The sequence below is a fragment of the Pygoscelis adeliae genome, unplaced genomic scaffold (genome assembly GCF_000699105.1).
Source record: "Pygoscelis adeliae isolate BGI_AS28 unplaced genomic scaffold, ASM69910v1 Scaffold27, whole genome shotgun sequence".
NCBI lineage: Eukaryota > Metazoa > Chordata > Aves > Sphenisciformes > Spheniscidae > Pygoscelis > Pygoscelis adeliae.
In genome coordinates this window covers 2,090,918-2,104,954 of record NW_008825410.1, presented here as the reverse complement: position 1 = coordinate 2,104,954, position 14,037 = coordinate 2,090,918, and the positions used below count along the sequence as shown (strand labels likewise).

Below are 14,037 nucleotides of genomic sequence, written 5' to 3'. Positions count from 1 at the left end.
TTACAGGCTGCTTGGAAAAACACAGGTTAGTACTCATCTCCTGAGTAAGTGACAAAGAACAGTGGTATATCAGGGTGAAGCTTTGAGTACTGTGGTGGAAATTTATTTTCCTAATGCTGATGAATCTTGCTGAGTATACAAGGACTTTTATAATACTCAAATAATTTAACAGTAATTGCTAAAGGCAAACTGTGTATTGCTGTAACATGTAGCTTTTTGGACATGGTATAACTGTAACTTCAGCTCTATTTATAATGCTATTTGCATTATTGTGTTTGGGTATGTGAGTACTATTTTTCATAGCTAGGTCCCTGTTACTGAGTTGTGCACAACCTGTACCTTGTATGCGTGCGTTCCCATTTTATATTGTACGAATGTGACAGGAATGAAGATGTGAGGGGATATTTTTTTGGCAACAAAACATGACACAAGGCATGCCAAACCTATACTGTGGACACGTCCTAAAAGTTGTATCTCTGTGTGCCTGGGGCCTTTTATATGTAAACAGGAGTAGGTCTAAACTCTCCAATAGGATGTAGTTCTCTTCTGTTGGTGCACTGTCTTGAGGCTTAGGATGGTTTCTCTGGGAAGGCAGTGAACCCATTTCCTTCTGAAGCAGATACGATGTGTGGGAGCCAGTACCAAGCTCCTGTGAAGTAAACGGGAGTAAGGAGAGGAGAAAGTGCTGAAGGCATCTTTTGCCAGTGATTGGTGTTCGTAACATAGTGAGGCTAAACATGGTGGTGCCAGTGCAGCAATGATGTTTTGCTTAGAGAAGAGATTCCTCCAGAAAGCTTTAGCTGCTAAAGATGACGTCAAAGCGCCTGTCCCCCGGTGAAGACAGGACAAGAACCCCATTTGTTCTGTATTATGCTTGGGGTTTTTTTAATATTTTTTCCCAGTGTTCAGAAGTGTGGCTGACATTAGAATGCCTTTTTTGGGTTTGTTTTTAACTTTTTGTTTGGTTTTTGTTTCTTTCTAATTAGAACCTTTCTAGCAAAGTAGGGTTGTTCTTCCGTGGCTTGACTGTGATAACAGTGTAGCTCTGCAATAGGACAGAAACGGATTTCTCTTCCCATACTTTGACAACGTGCAAAATTATTGGAGTGCCTAAAGACTGCAACTTGAAATCAGGGGAGAAGATTAATAAGACTTTTCCTTTGTTAGTGCACTGTATGCAATTTCTTTATTTACTGAACAAAAGTAGATAGAGTACATTCACTGCTCCGAAGCCTAGTGCATATGTTGAGAAAGGCAGACTTTTTGTTGGAGAGGAATGAAGTTTCTGAACAAAACAAAAGTGTTACTTGTTACTGCATGGTTTTGCCTGCTCTGTTCTCATGACAGTGGCTTGTTTTTGACATTCTTTTTATTACTATTGAAGTATGTATTTTGAACTTGTCCTGGAAAGAATTTAGTTGCATCATTATTGAATTATCTCCCACTTTGACCCCTCCTCATTAAACAAAATGAGAAGAACCTTCAGTGTCTTCAGTACTTTTCATGTTTTCATTTGTCATTCTGTTTTCTTTGACTAATTCAAGATAGGACTGTCTGCAGAAGATCGGCTATTTGCGATAGGATTGAAGCAGAATTGCTTGTTCATTTCTTATGGGGGTAACTGAGTTCTCAGCTCTTGTCAGTAGCTAAGAATGTCAAATAGGAAGTAGCAAAACTGACCATTTTCAAATCTGCAGAATCTGATAACTTCATCCTGGCATATCAATTTTTTTTTTAATCTATTACATACCATATATACCGATTATTAGCATATCTTGAAACAGAAAATTCAGTGTGTGAAATGGACTAATGTTATGTACAGGTTATTAACAAAGGATCAGGGAAACAGCCTGACCTGAAACTCGGGCATGAATATGGCAAAACTTATATGTTATATAGTCATCAGTGTTTAGTACATGTACTGATATTTTTTTTTTCTGGAAAAAGTAAGTTTTGTTAAACAAATGTAATATTTTGTTTTTATTGCAAAGAGGGTTTTTGTAAGAAATTTATTGATGTGATGTGCATGCCTTTCTGTAACACTTAATTTTACTTTATATTCAAGGAGGAACTCAGTTTGGCAAGTGGATGGATTGAAGACTTTGTAATTGTGGTTTTAGTTTTAGTAATTGCAAAGGAAATATTTTTATTTTAGTTGGAAGTGTTTCCAGTGGAGAAAAAAAGCACTGATCTCAATTCATTTCTTTTTGAAACATTCATCAGTGATTGGGAGGGTAAATGAATGAATGAGTAAATTCTACAATTAAATATATTATATACACGTAAAATTAATATTTACTAGTGATAATGTAAAAAAACTGGTGAATTATAGAGGGAGGATGGCAGGGGAAACTGATTTTACTGGTAATACGTGAACTGTTTTACATTGCCATATTGTAATATTGTCAAGTCCTATGTTACGTATTTTTGAAACAAAGATTGGAGGCCATGCTTACAATCTCCTGTGTTCAGTACTGAAAAAGACTTACATTACAAGACTATAGCATATGACGAGTTGAATTTTACTATTTGATTTTATGTTATTCCTTTTCTTTCAGACAGCAATGGACCAGTTACATATGCACTTCACTCAAGCCATTCACAACACTGTGTTTCAAGTAGTCCTTGGATATGTGGAGCTGTGTGCAGGAAACACAGACACCAAGTTTCAGAAGTTACAGTACAAAGACCTCTGTACAGTATGTAATTCTTGCATATATGTATATTTTTTTAATCTGAATTTTACCACTGTTGTAAGTGTACCTTATGTAAGTAGGGACTCAGTTATTAAAATAACCCTACAGCTACTGTAGTTTCTTAATACAGCTCAGGCTAATTGAGAGATTGGTTATTCACAACTTAATGCTGATTTTGATTGCACTAAATCTTAGCACTTTGGAGTTAGTGTACACAACATCTAACTAAATGTAAAGAAGTAAATCGTAGGATACAAACAGGAGATCAAGATTTCAAAACTCACATGTCTTGAGTGTAATATGCTAGCTACTAGAATCACTGTTAGTTTTGAACTTTATTTCAGTGCGTTTTGGCTGTATTCACAGTTTCTGTAATACTGCATTTCAGTAAGGATTCTTGTAAAGATATTAACTTAATTGGAGTCTTCCCATTACTCCTAATATTGCATCAGATTCATTGCACTTTTGCTATCAAGGTAAGGAACAGCTGTAATATTGAGATGCAAAAGCCTGATGATAGGCAGATCATGGACTGGGCATAACCCTGTATTTTCCTCTAGTGTAGATTTTAGATGCAGTTTCTTGCGTGTGTATATTTTGTTTGTTGTTTTTAAAATGTTATTAGAATGAATTACTGTATTTTCAGTACTATTTTTAGTTCACTCTTTAATTCTTTCACTTGTGATCTTACACCCTGATAAATTTTCTTAAACTTCGGTGGTGGAGAGAGAGAGTGTGAGATATTTTAGGTGGTTGTAACATTGATTTAAAACTTGAAATTATGTTTCTATCTTGAATGTTCTTCATTCGTTTCAGTCACAGACTAAGCCCTCATCATACTTTATCAACTCAAGAACCCACCCCCTCAGTTGCAATTTATTAAATCAAAGTACGGTCACAAGGAGATTAAAATTCATATTCTGATCCACTTTTCTGCTCTTTCACTTCTCAGTTCTCCTGGGATTGTGTAGCTTCAACTAGTAAACAACACATCTGCGTTGAAAACCATTTCATTGTGAAGAGGTGCCCCTTTGACTTAGAAGGCTTACATAATCTTAGAGCCTTCATATGAGTTAAAGTGCATTATGAAAAATTAATTTATTGGGAGTAATTGACAGAAGTGTTAATGAACAGAATGAGTAAGGTTCCAGATAGGTTGTATTTGCACTTACCTGAGATGAATTCTAGTTGAAGAAAGCCAGCAAACCCTGATCTCTGTTCTCCAGACTGCAGCCCTTTCATTCTTCTGCTTTAAGTCTTCAGAGGGTGTTTTTGTTTTCATTTCTTAGTTTCTAATGCACTTTTCTTCCGAGTTTTTTTGCTTTATACTTCTATATGCCCTTCAGTATTATTTCTCATTCTTTGCTAATATTTATGATACTAAGCCCATTTATTTACATTTACAAATAGTACTACTGAGCTCCTCCTGGCATCTTCTAAAATACAGATTGTGTGCCGCTGTTAATCCTTACCAGTGCAGAAGGATCTTTCAGATCACTGGAAATACCGTATTTTGTAACACACAGAAAGAGAGTGGCTTTAACTGTGCAGTTACAAAATTATTACCTCATTACTTCTATTTGGTTTTCCTTCTGCAGAACCCTCATGCGATGCTGCCTTAGTTATGTGAGCCTGCAATAGCTGGAATCTGGCAGTCTGTATAAAGGAAGGTGCCCAAATTTTAGGGCTATAATGTACTATGAATACTGCAGTAATTTCTTTGAAATTTATTGATTTTTTTAATTTTTCATTACACTGTTAGTAACAATTAGGTACTTAGGGAACAGGCTGCAGTTGGGAAATTTTGGTCTCTATTACAAACTGTGCTGTTCAGTGTTGGTTGTTACCTGTTGGAGTGCATTTGTGAAACTCAGAGTGCTGAATAAGCTGGACTATCATAGCAATTCCATTTCTAACTTCCTGTAGAAAAAATACCAACAGATTTTCATCTCTTACGTTCAGTTGTCAGGGAGTAAATTGTTTAAGACTAAAATACGAGCCTGCTTTCTCTGTGTCTAGTTCCAGCGAGAACCCTCTTCAACCTGTCTACACTGTTAAGCCAGGATGCTCTTAACGTATAAGTGGTTATGGAGTGCTTACTCTAATTAAACAATGGAAGTCATACAAAATTAAAGTCTTCCTTTTTGGGCAGATCTCCTGTGGTGTGTTTCTAAAAATCTTTAGAAAGATGAACTTATTTAGCTCATTTCCATTTTACACGGGTAGTGGGGGACTATGGTGGGGTTTTTTTCTTTGTTTTAATTTTTTGTTTGTTTGTTTCTTTTCTGGAAGTCAGATACTGGATTTTGTAATAATTTCAGCTTTTTTAAAAGAGTAATGTTTTCAGTAATTCTTAGCCATTTATGTAAGTTACGTGTCTGTGCACTCTGAGTCACTATTTCCTTGTTGAGCATTTCTTTTCCTAGCGATATGCCATGTTCTAACTCTTACATCCTTTCTCCTTTGGAATACTAGTGGGACAGGGGAGAGTTCGGCTGCTTCATCTTCAAGCTTTGATTTCCTTTATTCTGCATAAGTTCAAAGAAATTCAGTTGCTTATTTCCTTCATCTAAATGGAATTATCTTGGTATTTAGTAAGTGATCCTTTCTTCCTGGCCACCTGGAAGCCAATATATCAAGTATAGTGATCTGCACAACCAAAGTTTAGATTTTTATAGCTACTAAAAGCCCTGAAATACACTAAGAGTAACATTTTCTGATGAGTTGGCAGAGGAAATTGCTGAAACAGCTGTTGAAATGGCAGGGCAACTTATTGTTTAAATGATAAACTTACTACCCTATTTTGTTCCATCGTTAGCAAAGGTCTATAGTATCTGAGATTAAAGTGTCTCAATAATGCAGTCAGTAATGTATATCAACTCTCCAATTAAAGGGTGTTTTAGAAAAACAGTAGTATTCTCAATTGATACTTTTTTTATGCACCAAGAACTTGACTTTTTCTTTTTTTGTTGATGTGTCCAGAATGCCTGATTTATATCTTTGAGGCAGCTCTGGTTTGATACGGAACAGAATCAGAGTAATAGTTAACTTAGAAAAACCCATGCAAACTGCAAAGACATAACAATTAATATGAGGCCTCCAGATACTTTTGCTAATGACATCTATTAATGCTAATGAACAGTTTTTGAGAGTCCTTGATCATAAGCAGGCTGTAGGAGAATATGGATTGGGTGGTATCTACTACTGCCAGGAGCATTATTTAAGCTTAGAAAGCAAGAGAACATGATTAAATAGAAAGTAAAGACATGTAGTTTACAATTTTTTTTCTACTTGAAAGCTGAAAAATGGGAGGGGCCTAAGTGATGCATCTGCATTTGTGAAGAAATCTGTCCAGTCTAATGTTTATTATCCATCAAACATAACATTCAAGCTTATCAAGGTTTTGTTGCAATTCATTGCTCAGGAAGGACACACAGTGTGTAGAAAGCCACAGTTACATCAGTGGATGAGGATGCAATTCAGAGGGGGTTGATTGCTTTGATTAAGGGTTTGCTCTCTATAGAATCCATGGTTGGTTATTTTGGTGGTTATGTTGACATCACTGTTGCAGAAGCTGTTACTATTTTTGAAGAGTTTTGTTGTAACTGTAATGCCAAAGCTTTTGTATCATCTTGGATACACATTTTTGGGTTAGCGTGCGGTACCCACATGGTAAAAGCTAACTAGCCTTGCGGAAGTCAACTGTGGACACTGAAGTAGCAATGAATATCTTAATTCACAACTGGTTCTTTGGAGCAGGGTGGATTGGGGAGGTAGGACAGCTGCCATCTAAGTTTGCTTGTTTGCTTTTAAACTACTTTATACAGCATACAATCCAATGGCTCACCAGCCAGGATGGCTTCTATGTACTACTGAAGTACAAGTATCTGCATCATTGAACTGACGCAGTGTCTGCATGTCATAGGGGTGGCTGCATTCCTCTTTGATGGTGAGATGTGCTGACCATTAGACTGTGTGGCTTTACTTCTCTATCTACCTTGCTGTTCCATAAATATAAGAGGTGGTTAATATATGGGCCAGTTGGAAAAGGAAAAAAAAAAGGCGCTAACTAACAAGCTTTGCACTTTCAGACAGCATTTGATTGGTTGACTAAAATCAGGCATTCATCAGCTCTCAAATACTTTTGAAAAGGAAACTGATATACATCAAGCACCTCAGCTGTATGGATATGGAGGTTTTTGTGTGGTTTGTTTTGCCTCTGCAAAAAATGAACAGAATTGTTAAGTATCACAATATTATTTTGTTTGTTTTTCTGTAGCATATTACATCAGACAGCTACATTCCATGCCTTGCTGATCTCTGCAAAGCCCTCTGGGAGGTCATGCTCAGTTACTACCGAACGATGCAGTGGCATGAGAATCATGACCAAGATGAGGCAGCAGCTGTGTCTTCTGGTAAGAAACTGTTATGGAAACAAAGCTTCTGATATTTGGAAATAACTTTTCTTATGCTCAAGTTGTCAATTTGTGTGTCGGTACCTTTGTGGTCTTGACTCGGTGCCTTCAGCATTATTGCTTATAGTGTGCAGGAAGGACTTAAATACTCACTGGATTTTTGTAGTCTTCAGTATAAGGCTCATTTTTTAATTAATATGTCTGTATGCCATTATTACATATATAAACAGTTTTATTTTGAACAGTGCTTATTGTTGAGTTGGAAGTCAGCTGTGGTAGATCACTACAAAATCTGAGGATTTTTCCCTTTAATATAGGACCAATGTGAAATTTCAGATTTTTTGATCAGTGTTGATATTTTCACTGCATATTAAGCTTAGTAGATTAGGATACTGGATTGTGTACTAGGAAAGGTGACTGAAACAATAGGGAGTGAATCTGTTGTAAATCTGTCATCGTGATTTTCAGGAAATCCAATTTCCTGAATGTTGTATGTCATCTATACTAGTGAATCCATCATAAGATACGGTCACAATTTCCTTGATACCCTTACAGGAAAAGGCAAAGATTTCGTCTTAAAGTATAATTTTGGTTTTCTTTTACTGTTGTTCCAGTTTGTGTTTTTAGGACAGAAGCACAAAACCTTCGTCTATTGTCTGTCTAAGTCCTCCTAAGTACATTTTGCTGGACGTATTCTAAATTAATATAAAATGTCTGAAGACAGACTTTATTTCCCCACTAACCCAAGATGCTTGTGTTTGGCAGAGGGCAGAGCGTGAAATTTACAATATTAAGATTTATGCAAAACTCCTATTTATTTGAATCAGATAGGTTTTCTTACTGAAAAGGAGGCTTCTGTCAAAGGACAAGGACTGTAGGACTGCTGCAAAAGTTATTCCTCCTTGCCTGATTTGCATAAAACTTGTATCCTTTACGTTAGACGATAAGAAGAAAGGGAAACAAAATTGGAAATAGAAGTCAAGAACAGATCTTGGAACACCCTGCTTCCTACAATGTATTTGAAATCCAACACTTCTTTCAAAATTTAGATTTATTACAGATTTTAAGTCTTAAAAAGAATGAAACTTATGCTAGTTAACATTGTCTTCCTACTTTAAATTTGAAAAAATAATGAAAATATTTTCTTAGGAGTGTCCTTCCTGTATTGTGTGGAATCTTAAAAAAATAAAAAAGTAAAAAACCCCCGTGGATTTGTTGAAACTGTTATTTCAGGTGAAAGTTTTTATAAGTATATCAGAATTAAAATTCAGAGTTGAAATATTTAATTTTGAGATGCACTATCTGAAAAAAGGTTCTAAAGTTTTGAGTGAATTGCTCATTCTCAATAATATTTACTTTTAAAATAACATCAGATAATTACATTTCCTTCTCTTGTTTTAATTTTATTGTGATCTTTGCATGTGTAAAATAAAGCAGGTATCATAAAGAGTTTATTGCATGGAAGCATTATCACAGTAGACTACTTGCTCAGCTCCAGATGTAATTTTAAAAATAGTTCCCCTTAGTGTGGTTACTTGTGATATCCTGAAGAAAGAAACTCATTTGCACTGCAAAACCTTTTAAAGGAACCATTAAGCCTAATAAAGTGGTATATTCAGTCACATGAGTAATTTTAAATGCATTGCTTTTTAAATGTGTGCCAGAGTGTTTTGGTATGTTTACTACTAATCCACTAAATCTTCTGTCACTTGATTTTTAAGTCTCTGGAGACACTGTGGCTTAGCTGTAATGTACAACTAGAATAAATTTGAGCTACTGAATCACTTTTTCAAATACCTTAGCAATGATAAAGCATACAAAAGGGAATTTCACAAGTATAATTTAATTTCAGAGGGACTATAAATATCTACCAAGTGTCTGTTTTTTCTAAAAGTCACTGCTCATGCTGTAGTAATTATTAAACCTGTACATGGAAGTCTCATTCCATATTTACTGATTTAATAGCTGTGATACGTGCTAAAGCCAAAGAGTAAAATTGCTGTAGAAAGGGTGGGTATATCAGAAGGAACCATGGAGGCAGTTCAGGAGATTATGCTAAAATTGTTCCTGCAATTAAACCCCATAGACTGGAGCAATAGAAGGAGCAGTCTTAACTGTTGCATGTGTATCTGGCTTTTATAATTTTGAGAACTCAAAGCTGTCCCAGTGTTTTCCTCTTGTTGTGCCAGTTAATGTCAGCAGTCTTACAAAGTACCTTAAATGGGTTGAGGGACTCTTGACCTTAGGGCAAAACCCAGCTATAGAAGTGAGAAGCTGGACTTAGAAGACATGAATTTCTATTTTAATAGTGAAGCTTATCCAAAAGAAGTCCTGTGTAGATTATGAAAAGGAGGTTGCACTTCATCTAGATGGTGTGTCATGTATTTGTGATTATTAATGCCTGTTACATATGTTAAAATGCACCTTGCATAACTTGTAAATAATTGTCCTTCTGCATGTCTGAGGAAAGAGGTATGTCTGCTTTATATCGTTAAATATTCTGCTTATTTGTGTTCTGAAAATTAGTCTAGTTTGAGACTGAAGAGCAAAATGGAATAGAAAATACTTTTACAACAGGATTTTTTTTGTTTGGAATGTTTATAGGGGAGACTCTTTGAGGCTTTTTTATTTTTTTTCCCTAGAATTGAGTTCAGAATTTGCAGTTGTTCTGTCAATTATAGTGTGGACTGGTCTTTGGGGATTACTTTGTTTAAGATCAATTAAAAAAACCCTACTTGGAATAAACTAAATGGAAACAGATAATTATCTCTAGATATAAATGTAATCCTAAAAATTTTTAAAGCATGAGACATATTTTAGTACTTTTCATGAAATAGGAAATACTAATGAGACTTAGTTTGCTGAAGTGTTACAACAGAGTATCAGTAAATCATAGTGAAATGTATGGTATTGATAGTTCTGTGAATCATCAATAATAACACTTAACTAATTGCTCTAATATACTGTTGGAAAGATAGAATAAAGTGTTCGTATGTAGGAGTTGTTTAATCATACTGAAGATAAAATTAGTGAACTAAAAGTATCTACATAGCATGAAATGAGTTCTATGTCACATTTAATGAGCTGCTACTTATTCTGTGATTTTGTTGTTTGAACAATAAACAGCAAATTGCTGTGATAGGGGTTGTCATCCCTGAAAATAAACTGCTTACTGGAAAATTTTCCATTGCACTGTTGGTCATGGTCAAAGCATTGTTTGTGTTTGTAGTATAGAATCAAAGAAAAAATGAGTTTTAAAGGGACCTGTGCAGGTCATTTTGTCTTCCCTGCTCAAAGCAGAGTGAACTTCAAAGTCGAGTTGGTTTGTGCGGGGTCCTGCCTGGTTCAGCTGGGTTTTCACATTTCATAAAATTTACTGTGACATTGATATAGTTCCCATGTATTCCTGAGACACTAATTTAACAGAAGAACTGAAACTGAGCAGCAAAATGATCACTATAGCATTTAAACTCCTGATTTTGCAAGTATAATCCTAGTGGTAAAAGTTGGTAACAACTGTAATAGCTGTAATAGATTCACTGAAAAGCAAGAAGAAAATTATGTAAGATGTAATTTAATTTCAGCCATTTTAATTTTCAGAACATTCAATTTATAATACTACATAAATTCTGTGCAAGACCTGCTTGGTAGTCAAAGAATGAAGCTAGAGGACAGTGATTTGATTGATCATTTTTCTTTGTTTCTTCCCCCTCTTCCCCCTCTTCCCCCTCTTCCCCCTCTTCCCCCTCTTCCCCTCCTTTTTTCTTTTTTTTTTCCCCCATCTGACTAGCAAGGATTAAACAAAAACCTCTTGTTATGACTGAAGGCTGCCTTTACAAATTTTAAAGAAATACTGAGAAACCTGAAAAATTACTGAAAAATTTAAACCAGGCTTCTAGAAGAATAACTTTGGGATGCTTCGGATTCATATTTTTATGTGAAATTATGAATATTCATGTATTCTGCTACCTGTTCCAAATTCTTCAAAGCAAAAAGTGTAAATGCTTGTGGACCTTTGTCCAATCCTTGATTTTCAAGGAAATTATCCTAAATTCATATGTTTGCATGTGTGAAATTAGCTGCAGTACAGTTCATGAAAAGACTGGAAACAAGAACTCTTAGCGTGACTGGCCATAAACCAGGAGCGCCAGGAGATTGCCAGGGAGAATATTGCGTGGATTTTTATTGAACAATAGCATCCATATGACTCTGTGGTCAGAGTCTATGACTAAGACTATGGTCTTAGTCTTGAGAATCGGTCAAAGACACTGACGCGTTTAGGCTTGGCTTCACTCTGCAGAAGTGTAGAAGAGAGGAGGCTGCAGAAACCTCTAAAGAGCGTGCTCTGACTAAGATAGCTGGTTTTGTTTACTCATATCGCCAGAGAAAGGATAAATCCGCTTAGTGTTTCTCTAGTTGGGTTATTCTTTCTGTTTATATTTTGTTTAATCTTCCATGATAAATCACTTTTGAAAATGCATTTGTCAGAATTATTGCTTTCAGGAGAAGAGGAGCATATTTAGGTACAGTTACTAAATAATAATTTATGTATACAGTGGCTAATATTTATTTTATGACTTTTCTTTCATAAGAAAAATTTTCTTTGAGTGGCCTGCAACAGTAGATATAGTATGGAATTATGTCTGAGTCTTGTTTTCACATCAAGCAGCCTTTTATCTTCTCATTTTGAGTAATTAGTGTTAATTCTCAGTCCACCTGCAAAAGCAGTCTCAATGTCTTTAAACAGAAAAGAGTTGAACACAGTTTTGCAGCCTTGGAAGAAATGAATATAAGCCCAAATTCCAGAATATATTTTATTATGTTTTTAATTGTGAGGAATTACTCAATTGAAAGTACCAGAGCGTTTACATTCTGGCTGCAAATAGTATTGTACTGGTTCTGTATTCTTGAGGTCTAGCCTCATGGGCAGACTAATTTTAACTTAACTGGCTTGAAGATTCTTCTTGGTAGTGTTCATACGTTCGCCATCATAATCCCTAGCTCACAGATGAAGCTCCCTCAGATTTTGATAAGGATCATAATTTAATAACACGTCCAGACACACGAAATAGCTCCACTTGAAAGAAATTAAGTAAGGCCAGCATCCTTCTCTGTAACCATATTCCCCACATTTGCTTAATTTAAATGGAGCTACAAGTGTTGAAGGTTTCATGTTTTTGTTGTTCCTATTATGCTTATCTATTATATAAGCATTCATATAATAGGTAATATATATATTTAGAAGGAATTTTTTTTTTTTTATTTACATGGGAAATGCAAATAGTTCTTGTTCTGAGAAACATACTCTGAAAAAGGTCAAAGCAGAAAACAGATGGTTGATGGGGAGAAGGAAGATGCATATCATGCTGCTCTTCTTACAGAGAGTCTGGCCCAGGACTGGGAGTATGAGACACTGATAAGTGCTAATTAGGATTAATGATTGTTACAGAAGAAAACTCTGCTCACTTGACAGTGAGCACCGCGTGATCTGAAAAAAACATGGTCAGAACATGGTCAGATTCTGCTGTGCTCTTTTGTTTTTTGGTTTAATTGAATTGTCAGTACCTGATACCAGTCATAACCATTCTTCTTCAGTGGATGACTCTTTCCTTCCTCCTTTTAAATATGCAGTGGTCCAGACAATGCTGTGGAGGTTTATTCTGCACATATCTGAAAAGGCTGATTGAAGTCTTGTATCTGGCCTCCCATTCCTTACTGGGCTCGTATTCATCTAGCCTGCATGGTCTGGTTTCAGGGCAAGGCTTGACATGGTGTCATGGTTTAACCTCAGTTGGCAACTGAGCACCACGCAGCCGCTCGCTCACTCCCCCCGCAGTGGGATGGGGGAGAAAATTGGAAGGGTAAAAGTGAGAAAACTCGTGTGTTGAGATAAAGACAGTTTAATAGGTAAAGCAAAAGCCGTGCACGCAAGCAAAGCAAAACAAGGAATCCATTCACTCCTTCCCATGGGCAGGCAGATGTTCAGCCATCTCCAGGAAAGCAGGGCTCCATCACGCTTAATGGTTACTTGGGAAGACAAACCCCATCACTCCAAACGTGTCCCCCTTTCTTCTTCTTCCCCCATCTTTATATACTGAGCATGACGTCACATGGTATGGAATGTCCCTTTGGCCAGTTTGGGTCAGCTGTCCTGGCTGTGCCCCCTCCCGGCTTCTTGTGCACCTCCAGCCTTCTCAGTTGGTAGAGCAGGAGAAACTGAAAAGTCCTTGACTAGTGTAAGCATTACCTAGCAACAACTAAAACATGGGTGTGTTATCAACATTGTTCTCACCCTAAATCCAAAACCCAGCACTGTACCAGCTACTAGGAAGGAAATTAACTCTATCCCTGCTGAAACCAGGACACATGGAAAGAGCACTTTTGTTGTTGACAAAAAATTTCTTAGCGCTGGCAAATGGAGGGCAGATGTAGGTTCTTTATGGTTCTGGACTCTTCTTCAGTAGACAGCAAAATTAGACATGAAAAATTGCTACTCTCTCTGAGGAAAGTGAAATTAAGCCAGGAGACTTTCTGGAAAAAACTATGAAGCCTAGTAATGAAGAACTGCAAAGGTCAGTCAGGATTAGCTCTCACTGTGGTCCTGGTAGCACGTTACCATCTAAGGAACACTATTGTGACAGAGATTAAGTATACAGGTGGCATTTTTGTCCTTGCTAGTTTTGAATGACTGCCTAAAATCCTGTCCCTGCATTGATGAGATCAGCTCATGAATGAAAAGCTGCTGGAGCTGCACTTGAGCCCTGTGGTAGCATCTCACAGTTTAACAGCTGAATGTGCTTCACAGCCTTAGTGCTGTCTCCCTGGGTGGAAGCTGCATGTAATCCCACTGAGGCAGTTTGGTCCATGGCCTTGGATATCTTCCAAATTCCTTGCTGACGCTAGAAATAATCTTTCTCTTCCTTTCC

At 36.5% G+C, this 14,037-nt stretch overlaps 1 protein-coding gene across 1 annotated transcript in view; it reads left to right on the top strand.

Annotated features, from left to right (window-relative positions):
- Positions 1 to 14,037, top strand: part of CCDC132 (coiled-coil domain containing 132) — a 95,135-nt gene that overhangs the window by 29,228 nt on the left and 51,870 nt on the right. Inside the window, exons 11-13 of the mRNA XM_009330581.1 lie at positions 1 to 25; positions 2,559 to 2,699; positions 6,976 to 7,111. The exon at positions 1 to 25 is cut by the window's left edge and continues 74 nt beyond it. Coding sequence (XP_009328856.1) covers positions 1 to 25; positions 2,559 to 2,699; positions 6,976 to 7,111 — 302 coding nt within the window. The remainder of the gene's footprint in view (positions 26 to 2,558; positions 2,700 to 6,975; positions 7,112 to 14,037) is intronic.